Below are 19,855 nucleotides of genomic sequence, written 5' to 3'. Positions count from 1 at the left end.
CATCATTGAAAAGCTTCAAGGATGAATTAGGATAGTAGATCTTGGATGGAATTTTAAAAAACTACTGTGGTTAAAGTGTATTTCATATAATAAACTGATGTTAACATATAATGGGATAAAATCCTAGTTTCTAAAGCTGAGTTTCACCAAATTAAAATACATTAATACTATATTCAATCAAGCAACACATGCCATCTATAAAGATCATGCATTTCACAAAATCCAGTTAAGTTGAGCTCGGAGTTTCGTCCAATATTCGGTTCATTGGTGTCGCAATAGCAACGTGAGGTGTCTTGGGATACTGGTCGTTTCTACTGAAATAGACTTCAAAACAAAGCACGGATTGTAAGAAGATCCCGTGGGGTCCTGTACCTTGCATTCGCTTTACCGAATTACTGAAATTTCATTCAACTTGCGGACTGAGGACAGATATACGAATATCTGAAACATTTGGATAAGATATACAAATCACTATGTATTTTATTGCTTATTATTGGTTAGGCTAAAGTACCCTTTCTTATATTCTTACCTCCTAGCAGAGAGGTAAGGACAGTAAATATAAAAAAAATTGGCACCTTTTAAGACAAGGACTCAGGCTTTATCTTTCGTGATATTTATTTGAACAGGCTAGGAGATTATCAGTTTCTTTATTTGACACACAATGAAGACTGGCGAAGGCATGCCTTATGCTTATGCCCATGCCCATACTTGTGCTTCATAGTACAAGTATTAAAAGCGCACTTGTAAAGAAACATTTGGGGCACAACCGTGATTAGTACGACCTCAGTGTTGAGAGGCACACACAAGCCACTAAACATCACTATCAAATACCACGGTTTTAAGTAATGCTTTAATTAGTTATTATATAACACCGTAGATTTTTTTAATAAATACATAACTTTAATGTATTTGTATTTTTTATTATTCTTAATTATTTACTAAGTATTGTAGTATATAATAATAATCAAGTAGTGCTACAACCCTATACAGTCCTTGGTCATTTGATCTTCTTGTTTTAATGTAGTATATAAAATTAAAACTCAAACTTGTATAAATGATCCGTGTAACAACTTATAGTATTTAACAATGTCGTAACGAACCTTCTTGGGATCTGAAAAAAAATTTCACTCATTAAATGTATGTATTAAACACAACGCCATCTCTTGGTGAGTCAAAATAACAGATTCTTAACTAGTAGATTAAGTAGGCGATCAACCCTCCACAACGGCCATGTTGTTGATTTTTGGATCTGAAGCATGCCGGTCTCCTCACGATTAAAGCTAATGTAATGTTTTAAATTCCCCAATTTCGTTTAATCTAGACTTAACCAACTCAAATTTAGATTTTAACAAGCCAACGTAGATCTTACAAATGAATTCACTACCTGGACCTAGCTTGATTCAAAAGCAGAAGCCAATTATCATTATAACTCGAGTCCTCACAATTATTTTCCGCATTCTATTCAGACGGAGTTTGCAACAAAAAGCTAGTTATGCGCAATGATTACGGTTTATTTAATAATATAATGTCATCTGTCAAAGAGGCTCCGACTGAGGGCCGGAGGGCACGCACTCCGCATTCTAAGGAATAATTCATAGTATTTATTCTATTTAATAAGCTAGGGTCTGTCTCTCAATGCTTCTGGCATCATTCTTCAAAACAAAGCAAAATTTTATTTTTTTTCCAGAAAACAAGACCAATGTGTTTTTAAATAAACGTTACATTTTCGTCAGAATTTTCGGACCTTTGACCGTGCCCCTAGATTAACCCATAATTTTTTTTACAGCTTCAAAGCCCAAAACTACTGAACTGTTAAATTACCTAAGAGTAGTGCCTAGAACCAGAACGAATTATATGACATTTGACCGTGCCCCAAGTTTTACCCATAATGTCTTCTACAGCTCTTAAGCCCAAAGATACTGCACTGTTAAATTACCTAAGATTAGTACATAGAACCAGAACCAATTATATGACCTTTGACCGTGGCCCTAGTTCTACCCATAGTGTTTTGTTACAGCTCCAAAGCCCCAAGCTACTGCACTATGAAATTATCTAAGTTTAGTACCTAGAACCTGAACTTGTAATACCAAAATAAAGTCTCACATATTTAAAGGCATATAATTTCAAACTTACAACATAAAATTCTTATTTACATAAACCAAACATTATAAACTGTACCCAAGTGCGCAACCCTATTAGCCCGTGGCAATCTAGGCGACCTAGGGTTAATTAGACCCCAGCATGCTTTGATATTTGCTTAAAAAACGGGTTAAGTATTAAAAAGGGCGTATTGTTTGCTTCGACCATTGTTAAACTTTTCCATCTATGTTTTGTGAATACGGTTAATTTTGTCATATTTGTTTTAATGAAGAATTGTACTAACGAAACTCACATCGGCTTGTACATATTTTAATATAATGAACTATTCCTAAACAATTCAGGTAGAAAAAATTTTGACCTTTGAGATGTTTTTTATGAATTCTTACTTTTTTACAACTTTACTAACCTTTTTTACAATAATTTGTACAAATTATAGTAAATACTAGTTACAAATACATGTGAATACAACATTCAAAGACAATTACTGTATTTATGTGTCAAACTAAGCTATACAATGCTCAGACGGCTAATATAGTGTTGTTAATTAATTATAAAATATACAGTTATTTGTTGGTCACACTTTAATTTTTAAAGTTCTCTACGCATTGTACAAGCTGTAATATTACTTCATAAGGAAAATTTAAAATAAATCTATTCAAATTTCGAATGATGTTGTGTTACAATAAACACTACACAGAATTTAAAATGCTAAGATAGGGAAGGAATTCTCATGATATATCTTATATGCAATTTACATTTTATATACCACATCCACGAATTCTTATATCGGTATCTACAGGAATTTAGTCAGTTTTATAAAACCAGAACGGGGAAAAGAGCTTAGCGGTCGCTCAGCACGGACTGAGCGCTGAGTGCAGCTCCGAGTGCTGGCTACTTAGTATCGAGCTGAACGTAGAACATAGATCGGTACAGAGGCCGGAGTTGACCTGCTCTATTTGTACGCTTACGAAGGATTAATGCTTGATGTTTTTAGCATTTTTCTTTTCCTAAAAAGTTTTTACATTGAGTTGAGTTTACATTTGTTGTTGACAGTTGTCAATTGACATCACTACTACTACCACTTATACTATACTACCTCCGTAGATAAGAATTATAAACGAAATAATTATTGATTCGGGTTCTAAAGGCCATGTTTGGTTAAAATTTAGTGTTTCTTTTATTTTTGCAAGCAACCTTAATAAAATAAATCCTATTATTTTTTCACTCGGGTTGGTAGGCACAGAAGACTTCTGACATCCATAGAAATGTAAGTAGCCCGCACATGTTTAGAGACTTGCGACACTTTGAAGTCACAAAATATTTTTTTTTTTAATTCTATAACATACTGAATGTTCTCAAATTAGCAAATTGGTGTAAGGCTTAGAAGCGCACCAATAGATAGATTTTGACCCAACTCCGCATTCGCCTTACTACCATATGCCAACAACTAATTATATTTCGGCCATACAATGAGCAGAGGCGATGAGAACTTAAAGAAACTGATCGGTTGGTTACACATAAGACATGGAAGATATATACATATATAGATCGCATAGAAGTTCACCAACCAGATGGACCGATCAAGTGGAAAAAGGAGGCGCTGGACAGAAACGGATGGAAACAGATTGTCCGGTCCAGGTGTTTCCCTCTTCACCACAAGTTGAGGTACTGACTGAAGAGACGAGAGAGTAAGTAATTGATCTAATTTTTAATGATCTTAGAGTAGAATGAAAACTCATCTGCTTATCAATCGTCCAACGTTCCCTTAACCATTATTTCATTGATATCAAATATACGAATTCAAAAACACGGTATTCGCTTACACGAAAACATATACCTTTCAAATGTTCAAACTAATAACTATGAATAAAGTCCTTAATTTTTTAAATTCAACTTTTACTCGTTAACTGCCTCTCTGTTTTGTTATAAGGACCCCTGGGGTTTAGATTGCCTAACAAAATGAAAAAGCAAGCGTTTAAAACGATACCACCCTTTTAATTTTACTTCATAAATGCATAAATATTTATAAGGAATTCTAATCTAAAGTAATAATTTAAAATAATAAAAGCTCGTAGCCAATAAACCTTGGCCTCGGAGCAAGGTTGCAGGATCCCGCTGCTTCAACTTACACCCTACTAAATAGTTATTGCATAGATTATTCAATAGATATGATTGTTATATTTTTAGAGTTTCAATAATATTTCACTAAAGGATAAAGCAAACAAAACCAAACCCGTATACTAATTATATTTCTAACTTCTATCGTAAAAACCAACTTTTCACTAACAATTCAAAACTTTATACATTCACTTATAATCTAAAACAAAATCTTTTCATCGTGTCCTGTGCTGAAACGGTACCGATTATATGCCAGAGACTTGCTGCACACGACATGGGCTAGTGCTCTTTATTTTTAAACTCAACATTCTTTCTTATTACATACAATAAAGTTTATATAAGACATAATAAAAATATTATCACAATATCTTTCACCACGATACGATTACAGTATATGATATGATTTGGTTAATATTTTTGTATTTCTATTGCAGTATTTAATTACCGAACGTTTGATTCAAAAACAAAACAGACAGTACAAAGAAGAATGAAGAGAAGTTACCTTCTCCCTTCAAAAAAATGCAGTTGGGCTGGATACGTGGATACTAAGACTAATTAAATGGTCACGAGATACAAGACTGGCAGGCCTTGTACCAGATGGATAGATGAAAAGATGCCAAGAGATACATAATTGGTGAATGCCTCGGAAGACGCTTCTCGAGGGCGTTCCAACGCAAAATATTACATACTGTTAATATCTCGTGTCGCATACGTATTAGTACTTTTAGGTATAAAATCAATATTATTAATGTTAGAAATGAAAATAATTCATTTTATCATATGCGGTGATGAGATAAAATTGTAGTGACTGGAATTAATATGGATTCTAAATGGATTTTTGGTGATTATTTACTCTTTATTTATATTCTTTGCGCAATAAAAAAACAGATTATGTTTGTATGTCAACATTTTAAAATAAGACTGTGACTATTCTTATTTCTTTAAAACATTGTGAACGTATCTACGTGATTACAGTGTTTGACACGTGGGCGTAATGGCGGATTGCAACCTTGTATTTCAACAAGGATTTGTTCAATGCCACACAAATATATGATATTCTTGCATCTAGTCCTTGAGAAATGTTGGAAAGTGGTGGCAGCTGGTATTTTATGTGATAACATTTTTACTAGATCAAGGATTCTTTTGAACGTAACTGAGATTTCATGTTCATTTATTGTTTATCGGATTTCCATTGTGAAATGACGTAGAAAATATTTATGAACCAAGTAATTCATTAATATTAAAACACCACAAAGGGATCAAACTTTACAGATTTTAGTGTTTATTATTTTTAACGAATATTATGTACTTTGCTTAAATAATTTTTAGTATATAATTATGAATGATTTGTTTTTTTTGTCTTCTTATTTTTATATTTTAGGGGGTAGAAGCTCATCTGATGTTAAGTGACAACAACATGGACACTGACAGAAGACTCGCAAGTGCGATGCCGGCATATACGGATTTGGTACGCTTTTATCTTGAGTGACCGTAAGTCGAATTGGTTCGGAAATACTTCACAGATGGTCCCACATAGTGGTGGTACGCGGTAAAAAATCCCTTAAGAAACGCTCAGTTGTCGAGGTGATACCGGCGGAATTTCGTATTCTGCCTCGACGATAATGAAACTCAGCTGCAGATGAAACCCAAACAACTCCTCCGAACTCTCCACGATAAATAAAATTATACTATATATATTAAAACTAGCTGACCCGGCAAACGTCGTTTTGCCATGTATATTATTTCCAGGAAACATTTTTTTAGTTAAATAAAAATATTACCTGTAATAAAAAATAGGGGTTGATCATACAGGGGTGACAATTTAGGAATGTACGTATTTTTGTATGCTGTATCATTAAAAAAAAAACAAAAAAATTGTCTAATTTTTTTTTGTTAAGCCTTAACTGATTGAACTGACTGGCTTTGAAAGATAGATAGTAGCTGATTCTCAGACTTGCTAAATATGCATTAAAAAATTATAAGCATCGGTCGAGCCGTTTCGGAGGAGTATGGGGACGAACATTGTTCACGAGAATTATGGTATGGTATGGTAGACTCAATTTCCGCACTTAGACGCGTAGTTGTCACAAGAGTTATATATATAGAGATGATGTATTCCAAAATTTAATATAAAACACAATTAAAGTAAGAGCGTAAAGGTAAAAAAGAGAGGCATTTTCTGGGCGGTTTGATAATAACCAAAAGAGCCAAAAACATAGATCCATTAAACGTAAAGTCCCATTTGTCAATGGTGATTTTGTGTTTACCCTTTTACGTTTCGGCTAAATATTTTCGGCAGATAATATTTTGCACGAAAACCCTCGTTCTGACAAAACAAATGCCTTTTTTCCTCCATTTTAGCGCGAGGCCTCCATCTCATGTGCCCTCAGGTTTTTACTTCAAGTACAAATTAAAAATGGCTCGAGTGGTTATTCTGTTGAGTGTCGATATGAAAGCAAAGTGAAATGTGTTTTTTTTTTATTTATTATAATAAACACAGTAACACGTGCCCGGTTTATAGAGATTTATAGAGTGAACTTTAAATTAAGTATATGTATTTTATGTAAGACTGTTAATTGATTTAAATACGTTATATTACAGAAATTAAAGAATAATTGTGAATGACAAATGAAATCAATTACAAACTTTACTTTATATCTCATAAGTTTCTTAGAACTTAATTCATTCATTTGTTTTTTATACTATGTTGTATACGACAATTGCTATAAATGTTCCATTTATAGTAAGAATACAATCTAAATTATCATACTTGCATAACGCTCGGTACATTCAACAGAATAGCCCCCAATTGTCCCCCGCGTAACTTACACCCTTCCCTAATGAACGCGAGATTCTTTTTCGATTTTCATTCAAAACAAACTGGGGATTATTTTCGGCAGACGAGCGACGAAGGTACACTCAAATGACGCTCGCTGTATCTCAATTTATTTACCGTTTATGTATGGCTTTTTAATTGGATTTTATTGAAGAAAAATAACATTTTAAATACTTTACGATAAAACCTTTAAGGTATGGACCGCATATTTTTGTATATATTTCGTGATTGTTGTATCTTATTAGTAATAATAATAGTTTATTTGCCAAGATAGTGGTACAATTAGATTGATCAACTACAAATATCCGCAAAATGAGCCATATATAAATAGGCATGCAAATGTCATATAAATTTTTACAATGTCTTATATAAGAACATGAACATACTGTCAAAGTTAAGTTATTTACAATTGGTGTCAAATCTATGGTCCAAATACTCGCCCACGCTATAAAGCCCTTGCCTTGCCTTTAAAACAATTTTTCGCCTTCCCCTTGAAAGAAAAGAAAGTCCATTGGTGCACAGCCACCTACAAACCTACGACCTCAGGGATGAGAGTCGCACGCTGAAGCCACTAATTCAACACTCCTCAAATTAATTCAAAATAAAAACTAAAACATTTTCATATAAGGGGGACGTAATTAAGCGTCTCCAGGGAAACTGTGTGTAGCTCTGGTGCTGAAGATTGTGATTTTAGGAAGTAATCTAAAAAAATCCAAAGAGATTCGTCAAGCATCGATCTTATGACGCATTATATTAAAATATCATAACAATTACCGCCGCTTAGCTTTAGACATTTAATTTTCTTTAAAATTCACAAGAAAATTAAAACTAAACGATATACTTCATAATTTCATAATTTATCGTATGTTATAAAGTTTTAAACAGTATCAACGCTGAGTTCGTGTTTGTGGCATGTTTCAGAAAATTTTGCATGTTCAACGCGAGTTAATTTGAAATTTTTAAACCTTGGTTCAAGTAATGCGATTAAACCTTTCGTAGGAACTTGAAATACTGTCAAGATTATTTTATTAAATTGATAAAATGGAGCTGTTGAGTAATCAAGTCTATGTGAAGTGGTAAAATTTCAATTATAATGTTTTCAAATCGAGCTTCATTTGTTTTGGCCTAAAATTTTCAATGTTTTGCCTTAAATACTTATATAAAACTGAGGTGGGACAGGTTGCCTGACACAAGTACTCGATTTTTGGGTCTAAGGGTTTTATTCAGACGTAGTACTTGGGCGCTAAGTGTGGTTTGGATTTTGAAACACACCAACATCTATATGCTTATAATAATGAAATTCACCGATATATGCATAGTCTATGTTCTGTAGAACTCATACATAAAAATACATTTCCTTCAAGAAAGCATACCAATTCTTAAAAGGCCGGCAACGCACTTGTGAGCATCAACAAAAAATACATTTTGTATAGTATTTTGAGAAGGGATTGTTTCGCTCTTTGCTAGGGCGAGGTTAGATATTTATTTATCAAAAATTAGCTTTTGTATTGTACTTTACCAGCGGAAATGGTATTTTGAAGTGAAGCTTCTTTATCGGCGTTGGTAAAAAAATTACCGTCACATTTTTCCGTTGCGCGCCATCTTTTGCTTCTCCCTACAACGATTGATTCGAAGAGATCCGAAGCCATTAATAACAAAAATATATAATAACGATAACAATGATAGTAATAATTCTATTACAATTAATGAAATTCTGTAATAATCTTAGTAGTAATACGGTCATAAAGAAGTTTCACTTCTTAAGTGTGTACACTAGTACACATACACATTTTTTCTTCTTAAATATATTAGGAAATATTAGTTGTAGTTGGTATTCGGTATGTTTAACGAAAACCATTGAAAAGTACAAACATATTTCGTCAATAGCGTCTTTACGAGTAGTGTTGGCCTAGTGGTTTCAGCGACGCATGGGGTCGTAGGTTTTGTTGGTGAGCCTTTCTGTCCATATGCATTTAACACTCGCTTTTACGAAGGAAGGCTGCGGAGGAGGCGGTCAGGGGCACAAAGCTGATCACTACCAATTACTTACTACCTAGATACATGGCAATTTGAACGGGAAAGTTTTTAAAGGCAAGGTGCCTTTATAGCATTTGCGAGTATTTGGACCATAGGTTTGACTCCGATCATAAATAAATAAATAATAAACATTTTATGTCCTTATTATATGACATTACAAAAATAGATATGACATTTGCATGCCTATTTATATATGGCTGATTGTGTTGATATTTGTAGTTGATCGATCTAATTGTACCACTATCTTGGCAAATAAATGATTTAATATTATTATGCGCGTAATTAATATTACCCCAAAAAGTCGACGGCGTGGGACAGGAGAAGACCGATCACCTACTTGACTATTAGTTTGGTAAAAGGTTGACTCATCACTGATTTATTTGTTGAATCAACCATTTATATAAGTAAAAACTAGGGGTAGTTTAACAACAAATGTAATAAGCACTCAAACATATTACCATAATAATAACAACATATTTATTTCACATTATATTCATATGTAATTTAGTTCGAGTTTAGGTCAAGGACATGGCATACCAACGTTTTAAGATATGTAATGCCTGTTCTTTGTAATCCACACATCAGGATACCATTGTCGCTACGCCTAACACGATGCATCAAAGATGCCACCCTGTTGCGAATGGTGGCATTAGAACCCTCAGTTCTGATATCGGCAAACAAACCTGACGCCCCGCAGGACCCCGGTAAGCCCAATAGCAACCTAAATGTGTAGTTAATACTGAATACAGAGCAAGGATTCAACGCCTTCTCGGCAAAACGGGCTCATAGGCTGCACGTGTATTATGACTGACAAGACGCCTTGAACAGAATAACTTCTGGTGAGCTTTGTTACGTTTATAGGCGATGATACCTCGACCCATTATTATTTCTTAAGACTCATCACATAGTAAGTAATATTTGAATACACCGTTCTCTGAATGGTCAATGATTCCTTGATCATACGATGAAGGAAAACATTGTGAGGAAAAACAAATTCAAACGTTGACGCCGAATATCACACACAGATCACCTATTAAAGAAAATTATCGAAATAACAAATCAGAAAGCTATACAATATCAAGATTTGTTGCGCCCGACTTTTAAGTTATTTCTAAATATTAACAATTCATCATCATCTATGGCTATACAGTTCCTTGTGGGTTTATTTTTTGCGGCCAACTTCGAACCTCTATTGTTACGAGGTTATTGAAAACATCATTCCACCATCGCAGTCTCGGTCTACCGGGTTTTCTCTTGCCAGCAGGATGTGCGTTCAGTAAGGACCTTGCGGTTCTGTTGTACATCCCAACCACTTGAGCCATTTGTACTTTATGAATTGGACGATGTTGGCGTCGTCAAGGATGTTATAAAGATATTAACAATTTATTAAATTTGATATATGGATGATTACACACACAAATATATATATTTTACTTAAAGATATTTCGTAATCAACGTTGTTTTTGGTTGGTTTAGAATGAGACACAGTTGTGCTACATACGTAGACTTTCCTATTGTAAGAGTTAACTCTGGGTTAAAGATAAAAATTAATCAAGCTAATCTTCTCGGAAAGTTGGATTCCTTTCAAGAACCGTTATCGCTTAGTGCCAATTAAGCAGATTGCATTTATATGGATTCCACATAAATCAGGATACCGCCGCGCTCGGGGAGATTCTAAGAGTTGGGCTATGAAATTTGGCGTGGCGCTTATATTTTCGAAATACCTTGACCTTATAAATAATTCAAGCAGTAACACAAAGTACAAGTAAGATTACTTTTTATCAAAGACTAATTGTTAGCGCTTATATACTGTGAATATCGTGATATTGTAACCGAATTGACAGTCTTCTTGACATTAAGGTGAAACATCAATACAAATAAATTCCTTTAAACTAGGTCTGGAGTTTGAGGTGTTATCCATCAAAAGAGAGAGAGAGAACCACCGATTATATAGAAAAATAAGCTTTCATTATTATTAATTGTTTTTATTTTTACAAATATACCAACTTAGTACGGAAAAACAATGCCATTAAGTAACTTAATAATTGCATTCTAACAATACATTTAAGGTAAATGCTTATTTTGCCGATACATTAATAAAAATATTCGTTACTACAGATAATAATTCTGGTGATATCATTATTATTAATTGCTTTTATTTTTACAAATATACCAACTTAGTACGGAAAAACAATGCCATTAAGTAACTCAATAATTGCATTCTAACAATACATTTAAGGTAAATACTTATTTTGCCGATACATTAATAAAAATATTCGTTACTACACATAATAATTCTGGTAATAAATATTGAAGTATTATTTCCTCTTTTCTCGTGACCCCGTCGTCTCCTCTGCGACATGTCACTACGTGATTTAGTTTGTGTAATTAACGCATTTCCCTTCTTACATTTTAGGGTTTCCGGAGACACAAATATTCTCTCTCATACAAATAATATAATAGTCTTGGTTATGCTTCAATTAACATTGCAAGTACATAATTCGCCGAAAAAAATCAGATGTCGCTTGACGTGGACCTGTGAGAAAATAGTTTGTGAAAAAATTCTTAATTTGAAATGTCTTATTTCCAAATTTAAATTCAACTTTTTAAATTGAATATCGAAGCGCAATAATTTATCATGATATAGGACAAATTATAAAACAGAATTTTAAATAAGCCAAACGGCTAATAGAAATCTATCTGGGTATTGTAACATTCTTGTAAACGTTTACGTATATTATGCATCACCATCCTTGAAGTTAATTTGCTTTTTTGTAACCAACCATTCATAACAAAGCTTATAAGTGATACTGCAATTTTATACAAAAAGTTGTTATATCCCTGACATTGACGTACCTAATTACTTTACCGTTTATTCTAAATATATTACAGTATAATCTCTAAAACAAAACCTTCGATATATAACAAAAATTAGGCAAGATCCAGTGGCACTACAGCCTTAAAGGCCCGAGCTCCAGATTTTTGTTTCGTGATCATTTGCTTTTTCTAATAGGCCAGTAGGTGATCAGCCTTCTGTGCCTGACACACGTCATCGTCTTTATTTTTGTGTCTAAGGGAATACCGGTTTCCTCACGATATATTCCTTCACGGTACGAGAAACTGTCGAAACGCGAACATAGGCAGAAAGTCCATTAATGTAGTCCTCTCAAACTCATACAAATCTATTATTCATACTGCCATTGAAGATTTTTTCTATATCAAAATACAATTTTCCGTTGAAACGAATTACTTACTAACTTTTCCTCGTTTCAAAATGAAAATAAACATCATAAAACTAATTTGCTCTAATTGCAAAAAGAAAATCTTTTAACCGTAATTGTCGGACAGTTAATAAAAATAACTTATTACATATTTCCATCCCGCTCCTTAAATTGGAAAATTATCAACCATCTCTCTCCCTCTCCCTTGGTCCTTAATTATGTCCTTAGATCCCAAAGGTAACTTAATTACACAGATTCTCAACGAAAATAAATTTTCACGTATTTTAAACGTACTAATTAGCTCTCGCTTGCCTTTTCTCAATTTTCATATGGGTGGCAAGGAAAAATCTATTTTTTTCGATTTGACTATGGCTAGTAGAATATGAACTGTGAAATCCATAAATTTTAGTGATACGTGAATCAAAAAATAACTATTACTCTGGAATATAAACAAAAAATAGAAACTTTAGCCAACAACCTTATTTGTATCAGTATTTTAATGGAATTTGTAAGTTCATCTTCAAAGTCCGTATCAACTTTTTACATAAAGTTTTGAAAGTTTATATCTAAGTTTTACATAAAACTTTACACCTATTTATACAACCTTCTAAGTTAAGGGGTGACAACACCATTAAGCAATAATATTTAGACACAATTGGTAGAATAGATGTATATGTGTTTACATATACATCTATATTTATTATGTATATCTATTTTTTATTGCACAGCTGTCTCGCGAAAAATGCCAACTTAAACTATAAAATCAGGGAGGTGCTTTACAAAGATACTGCAATTTAAAATATTCCATCAGTTGTAAGTAATGTTGTTCAAATTTTTTTTGTTAATTTTCATTTTCTTGTTCTTTTTGTTCTTTGTAATGTTACATAACTCCTCCTTTGCACACTTTTCTATGTAGTCTGTGTTCATCAGTTTACTTTGGTATAATCAAATATATTCATGATTCATTGTTGTAATTACGGAGCCTTATACTCTCATTTATATTATAAATTAAATATAGTATGTTTGTATGTTAGCAGAAACACAATTAGCTGTGTAAACGTTTCGCACAGCGGCGTGAAATTAGTTTTGCTACATCTTAGCAATAGTTATTATATTTGATGATTTTTTTAGCCGAATCTATAGATTTCGGTGAATTTGTAAAATTATTTAAAGATTTTCAAAATTACTAAATATTTCCCTAAGTTATGAAAAATAACCATATTTTTAGAGACCATTTAGATATAGCGACATTAATTGTAAGCCCCTTGCATTAATTATAATTGTAATAAGCATAAATCATACATAAGAACAAATTTAAATGGGAATAGCGACTTAGGATGTTATAATAAATTATTTGTAATAAATTCCATACACTGTGACCGGAGTCGGTTACCAAGGACACATTCTTATTTTTTATTTACAATCACAAAGATGGTCAGCAAATATGGAGACCTTTACCGTTTATTAATAGATATTTGCTGTATAGGTATGCGTGAACGTTTCGGATTTCGAGTTATGGTTCAGTTTCATAGTAATATGCTGAGCAGCAACTTACTACTTGACAATCTCTTTACTTGTGCTTGTAACAACGTTCAGATATATATGTTACAGTTCCGTATTATCTGTTCAATAGTTTGTTTAAACGATGGGTATATAACTATATAACGTGTGTTGTATATTATTTTAATGCGTTATAGCTGAGTTGTGGTGATAGCGGTTTCGAATAATATAATATTGTGTAACAGTTTTGTATGCAAGTAATTAAATTGATTAAAAGACAACACATGTGTATTTAATATTTACATCTAATACAATTTCAAATTCGTATTAAGAGAAAATTATACCCAAAATACCTCATACATTTTAAAAATGTTCTTTCTTCGAACGTCAATTGTTCTGTCTTAGTTAAGATCATGGTCTTCAATATGTCAACAATAGTTATAATTTAGTATTACAAGTCGAAAAAAAACGAAAACACAGCTTTAACAAGATCTCTTTGACTGTGTTAATATGTAATACAATTCTTCAATATATAATAAAATTGATTTCGTTATTACTAACTGTAAATAATTATACTCTATCATATTGGCATGACAAGTCGAAAACAATAAAAAACACATTTTCAACACAGCTTTAACAAGATGTCTTTGACTGTGTTAATATATAATGCAATTGATGAGAAGTCCAACCATATTTAAATCAGTGAAATAAGACTGATTTAGTAATTATCAATGAGTATAATTTAAGCTTATCGTAATTGCTATACCGTCTGAAGAGACATCATTATTGCTCTCAGTGTATTGGAACACTACATAAGTCCATAACACAGTAGCGTTTGAAATTGATTACGCCGTGTAGTAATTAAGCTATTAATTGGGATAGATTCCGGATAAACCCGGATTATGGCGGCGGATAATTGAATACATGTCATGTACTATGGTTTGTCTTGCCAGGTTAAGCCGTAAAAACATCAGTTACTTGTTCAAACAGATTCAAAATACATATTAAAAAAGCATTAATGTGAAAAGGTTAATGACTACTTAGAAGACAAAAACGCGTAGCAATAGTTCTAGTTATAGTGTTATAATTTATTTTGTTATCTTTGAAGTGTTGTGAATGTGTGTGTAATGGTGAATGTGGTAAATCACAGAACTTTTGTTTTTACTTATGTAACTTTAATGACGTTTTCCTTTAAGACATTTTCCTTTGAAAAATTGTAATGTAGAGGGAGGGTAAAACTTGCTGAGTTTCTTGCCCGTTCTTCTAAGAACAAGGCCTCCTGGTAGTTTTGCGATCGGATAACGTAGTCATGCTTTTTCAAAAATTTTGTCAACATTTTTGACATTCACGATAAGACGCATTCAAACTGAATAAACGTACTTTGTTATAAATTCTTAGATGAGCCCCTGGAATATTAAAAATGTACACGATAATGTCCATTAACGATGCTACATACATTAAATAACTAAATTTTCTATGATGATATGATGATTTTTTTACTTTGGTTACATTTACTTTTACGACGTGATAGGCCGATACGAAAACATACAGAAAGCAAATTTAAAGAATTAATTCAACAGCTATAGAATTCGGAAATTCCCGCCCTTTTATCGCTATAAAACAAAACAAACTCTCATATTATATTGGGATTAAGTAAAGTCGCATTAATCAAAGAACGCGTTAAAACAAAGCAATACCATTAAGGAAGGTTGGACACGCAAGTGATTATGTAAAATGCACGAGCGCGGCATCGAATTGACGTACCGAGGCCTGTAATCCCACCCCCGAGCCGAGATTTCCCCCGAGGGTCACGTGACACGTCACTGACACGACGTACAAGACATAGACGAAACTACACAGACCACGAAGTTTTGTTAACTAACAAACATTGACAGTGTTAATTTAATATAAATAGTTACGATTATTGCGTAGTGAATCTACCGCGATGATGGTCTGATCAGACCGAAGAGACAAATGTTACTCTAACTAATGTTGTTACATATATACACTAAAAGATATGCTTTCCTTGCTTAACGAATAAGTACCGCAATACAGCGAGGAAATGCCAGCATCAATGGTACATTGCCACGAGGAACAAACTCTTTAAACTTAATGTAGTTTTTTATTTATCTATTTTTAACTTTTATTATTCTGGTCTGATCAGATTTTTATTATTATTTAAGGTTGTAAATAACTTGGTATTAAATTGATTAGTAAATTATTCTAATCCTTTCCATATCATACATATATAAATATAAAATTGATTGTTGATTTTAATTTTTTAATCAGATTAACTGTTAGTAAAAATATATTCAAATCAGAAAGAGTTATAGTCGTAACCTAAGTTAAAACGCCACGTTACTTATACATTAGCAAATCAACAACTTAAATGTAACTAGAAGAGAGTAATTTGTTTGTTTTTAAAAGAATAGTAAATCATTCAAAACCTTGTCATAAAATCGCTGCAATCTCTAAACATAGTGCCCATTATTTGAGGTCGAGTAATATTTTAAGCGCGTAGAAATGTGCAGACAAACAGGCGGCACCTCGCGGAATTATGTGAGCAACTACACTTTGATTTAAGAAATTACTCTTTTTATGTTCTAAATTCGAAACTTAGTAACTTAGTTCTAAAAGCGTTTCTTACCAGTTATTGTTTTAATAGTCTACCAGAAACTGATTAATTTATAAACTGTCAGGTAAATTTCTAGTTAGAATTATCTATCTATACACATATATAATACATTATATATATATATATATATTATAATAATTAATACAAAAATAAAAATAAATCCCAATTTCCCTTGGTCACGGCATCACGCGTGAACGCCTGGACAGATTTCGCTAATTCTTTTTTTGTTGTGTTTGTTATTGTTAGGAGAAGGTTCTTATGAAAGAAAGACATAAGAGAATTGTGCGGAAAATTAGAAAATTCAAGAATACTTAACTACCATATTAAATAATCAAGACTTTGGTAACGATAGCAACTTTTTTTGTCAGTTTACAATTTAAACTTTTTTCGTGTAACCTTTTGGCGTTTGATATACATTGACAGAATACGTGCTACAAATATCTTCAAAGAGAAGTTTAAAAAAATGAAAATCGTTTAAAACAAATGCTACGATCGGAGTTATTATATAGATAAAATACATATACAATAATAACAGTCGCTAATTGTTTGTGGCATTAATCTTGAAAATCCACGTTTTTCACATGGCCAGTTGCCCGTGGCAGGCCGTGACAGGCCCGTGTCAGAAAAACAAACAAAGAATGTTCATATCATAAAGTATTAGAATAAAATACACTTTGTTTCTAATTTATTTTTTAGTAACTTATACCAATTAGAAATTAATATTCATAGTTAAGACAGAACAATGTCTGTCGGGGTCCGCTAGTTAGTATAGATTTCATACGCTACATAGGCATACACAAACAGATATATATAACCATTTAAACAGGAAACTACATTAAGGCTCATAGATTTTATGTATATTTACAATTATTACCATACGTATATTGTTTATCTGACATAAAATGAACGCTTGCTGTATCGTGTTGTTGTTGTGTCTTTTGAAATACTCTTGAAAAATACATTTATTAATAAGAAAACAGGTTCGTGTTTTTGTTAAGCACCGAGGATCGACTACTACTCGAGTCTGCTTCCGCTTTGTATATTTATGATCCTTTCCCTTGCTTACCAAGCATACCAGGTGTAAAGGTATAATATAAAGAGTATAAGACCTTCATTCACATAAATTACTTGAAGAACTAATTAAATTCATGCTGTCAAATTAAAACATGTGTCATATGTATATTTTTGCCTACATTTCAAAGTCTCATCGCAACTTGGAGACAAGCCCCAATGAAATCACACATTGAACGTATCTCATTACCGCTCCGAGGTATGAATGAGGCCAGGGAGGCTATTACGACAACTGTAGATATCTCTATCATACTAAAAAAAATGTTTAACAAGACATCTACCGCATAGTGAAAAATTAACCAAGCAATTTCTGTGTCCCTATAAACATGACTATAACTTCAGTTCAGCTACCTATTTATTAAAACTTACAGTTTCAGTAAATAAAATAACTTCATATTTTGAAATAATACAACGGAACTTAAACAAATTTAGTTCCATGGACATTTTTATTGACAACACCTTAAGTATTTGCGTTGTTCGAAATATTATAGAGTAGTGGAGAATAAACGTTAGCCTCGTTCAGACCTTTCTCAAGGGACTTAGCTTGTTTATGTCTGAAGTGCAAGCCTAACGATCTCCAGAACTGGAATAAACATGATTCGTGTGAGTTCTCTGTTCTATAGTCTAAATTGTAAGGGTTCTTCAAATACAAAACCTTATCACTGAGTCTTATTTTAATGGTGACAACACTAACTAATTAGTTTGAGTGAAACACTACCTCATACAATATTTTATTATATTACAATAATTATGACAACTCATCCAAAGCGTCGTGGTCCATCTTCATCACGGTATCTTCAATCTTTATGTCCATATTATCAAAACCCAGTTGATCATGACTTGGGCCAGGTAACACTAGATTGATTCTGTTATCTTCATATTTCATATCATCATGAGATTCAGGAACAGAAACAGGCACTTCACCTGCTGTCAAAAAAGTCTCCAAATCTTCTTCTGTATTAATATTAGGAAGCATATATTCAGGCAATCGCGGCTTTAAACCAATACGTGCTTTAATCCCAAACATTGCTTCGAAAGCTGATTTGTCTGAACTATCATCTGAGTTCTTAAGTAATTGGACAAATCGCAGCCCCTCCGTCCATTTTTTTGTATTTCCACCTAACCAGATTTTCAACCGTTTTGTCACATCAGATACAAGCTCATAAGCCTCAGTTTCTGGGCCGTGAACCATTTTCAATTGTGGCCACGTGATATACAATTGTTTAACTATATTATCAGCTAACTCTTTGCTTACACTGTTCTGCAGAATACATGGTGCACCAAATATGGTAAAAATATCCAATAGAACATCGGCAATTTCTATAACGCTTTGAGTTTTCAGCGGGCGTAGTTGAATGAATTTCGTTGCTAGATCTTGATAAATGAGGATATTCGTATACCCATTATCTGGTTCCATCCCTATGATTTCTACTTGACATCGTGTGGTGCAATCTTGGCTATTTGCATGTTTAGTTTTTAATCCAGAACTTGGCTTTTTCTGACACGTTTCGCACAGCTCTATGTAAATGTTTATCATTTCACGAGTTATGTTTTTAAAACGCGAATGCAATTCCGTTGACATTTTATTTCTACCTGCGTGGCTCATTGAAATGTGTGTTTCGTCTATAATTTGAAAAACCTCTTCAGTGTGAACATAAAATTTAATCAAGTCAGTTTGTTTCACTGGCACAATTAATTTTTCAATGTTACCAATGGTAAGAACATCATACCTCTTCAAACGTTGATAATCTTCAGGTTTTTTACTGGACGTTTTCTTTTTTGTCCATTTTACTTTTTCTATTGTTTCTTGATACGCTTTTTTCGATAATATCTGGGTATTTTGACCTTTCGTAGAAGTTAACTCACGTATTCGTGCATTGAAGCGTTCTTTCATCTCTTTACGCTTTTGTGTAGTGTCCGTCATTTTATCTCAATTAAAAAACCAATAAGAAAACGTAATATAACAAAACTAAAAATCGTACAGAAACGTGCTAATCGGAGTTGCGCAGGACGCATACTGACGCGAACAGCGAGCTAGACCCCGCATCCCGCGTTTGTGGAATCCATTTATCACTTAGCCCGGCGGCGGCGCGGCAACGTCGCTTAGCTTTATTCATAATGACCGGTCGAAACCCATTCCCGAACTCGCTAGTCGGTACATGCGCGATGAATTCATAATTATAAATACGAGCTTTATATTTTATTAAATTGCCCATTTCGGCTGCCGCTATTGAGTGTCAACGTAAAATAAATGAGGTTTATAATTGCAGGCCAACTTTTTTTTCTTCAATTCATTCATTCATTTCATACAAATAATTAAGTAGTATATAACTAACA

The 19,855-nt window shown here is 33.0% G+C and overlaps 1 protein-coding gene across 1 annotated transcript; it reads right to left on the bottom strand.

Annotated features, from left to right (window-relative positions):
- Window positions 1-18,266: 18,266 nt before the first annotated feature.
- LOC123716454 (KRAB-A domain-containing protein 2-like) lies at window positions 18,267-19,513 on the bottom strand. The gene has a single exon (XM_045672218.1). The coding sequence runs from the start codon at window positions 19,440-19,442 to the stop codon at window positions 18,267-18,269; it is 1,176 nt and encodes a 391-aa protein (XP_045528174.1). The 5' UTR covers window positions 19,443-19,513.
- Window positions 19,514-19,855: the final 342 nt, after the last annotated feature.

The sequence above is a fragment of the Pieris brassicae genome, chromosome 11 (genome assembly GCF_905147105.1).
Source record: "Pieris brassicae chromosome 11, ilPieBrab1.1, whole genome shotgun sequence".
Lineage (NCBI taxonomy): Eukaryota > Metazoa > Arthropoda > Insecta > Lepidoptera > Pieridae > Pieris > Pieris brassicae.
This window is presented reverse-complemented; position numbering and strand designations above follow the sequence as displayed.

What these genes read in the sequence shown, in the direction of transcription:
- LOC123716454 (XM_045672218.1), bottom strand. Translation starts at nt 19,442, where the DNA reads ATGACGGACACTACACAAAAGCGTAAAGAGATGAAAGAACGCTTCAAT.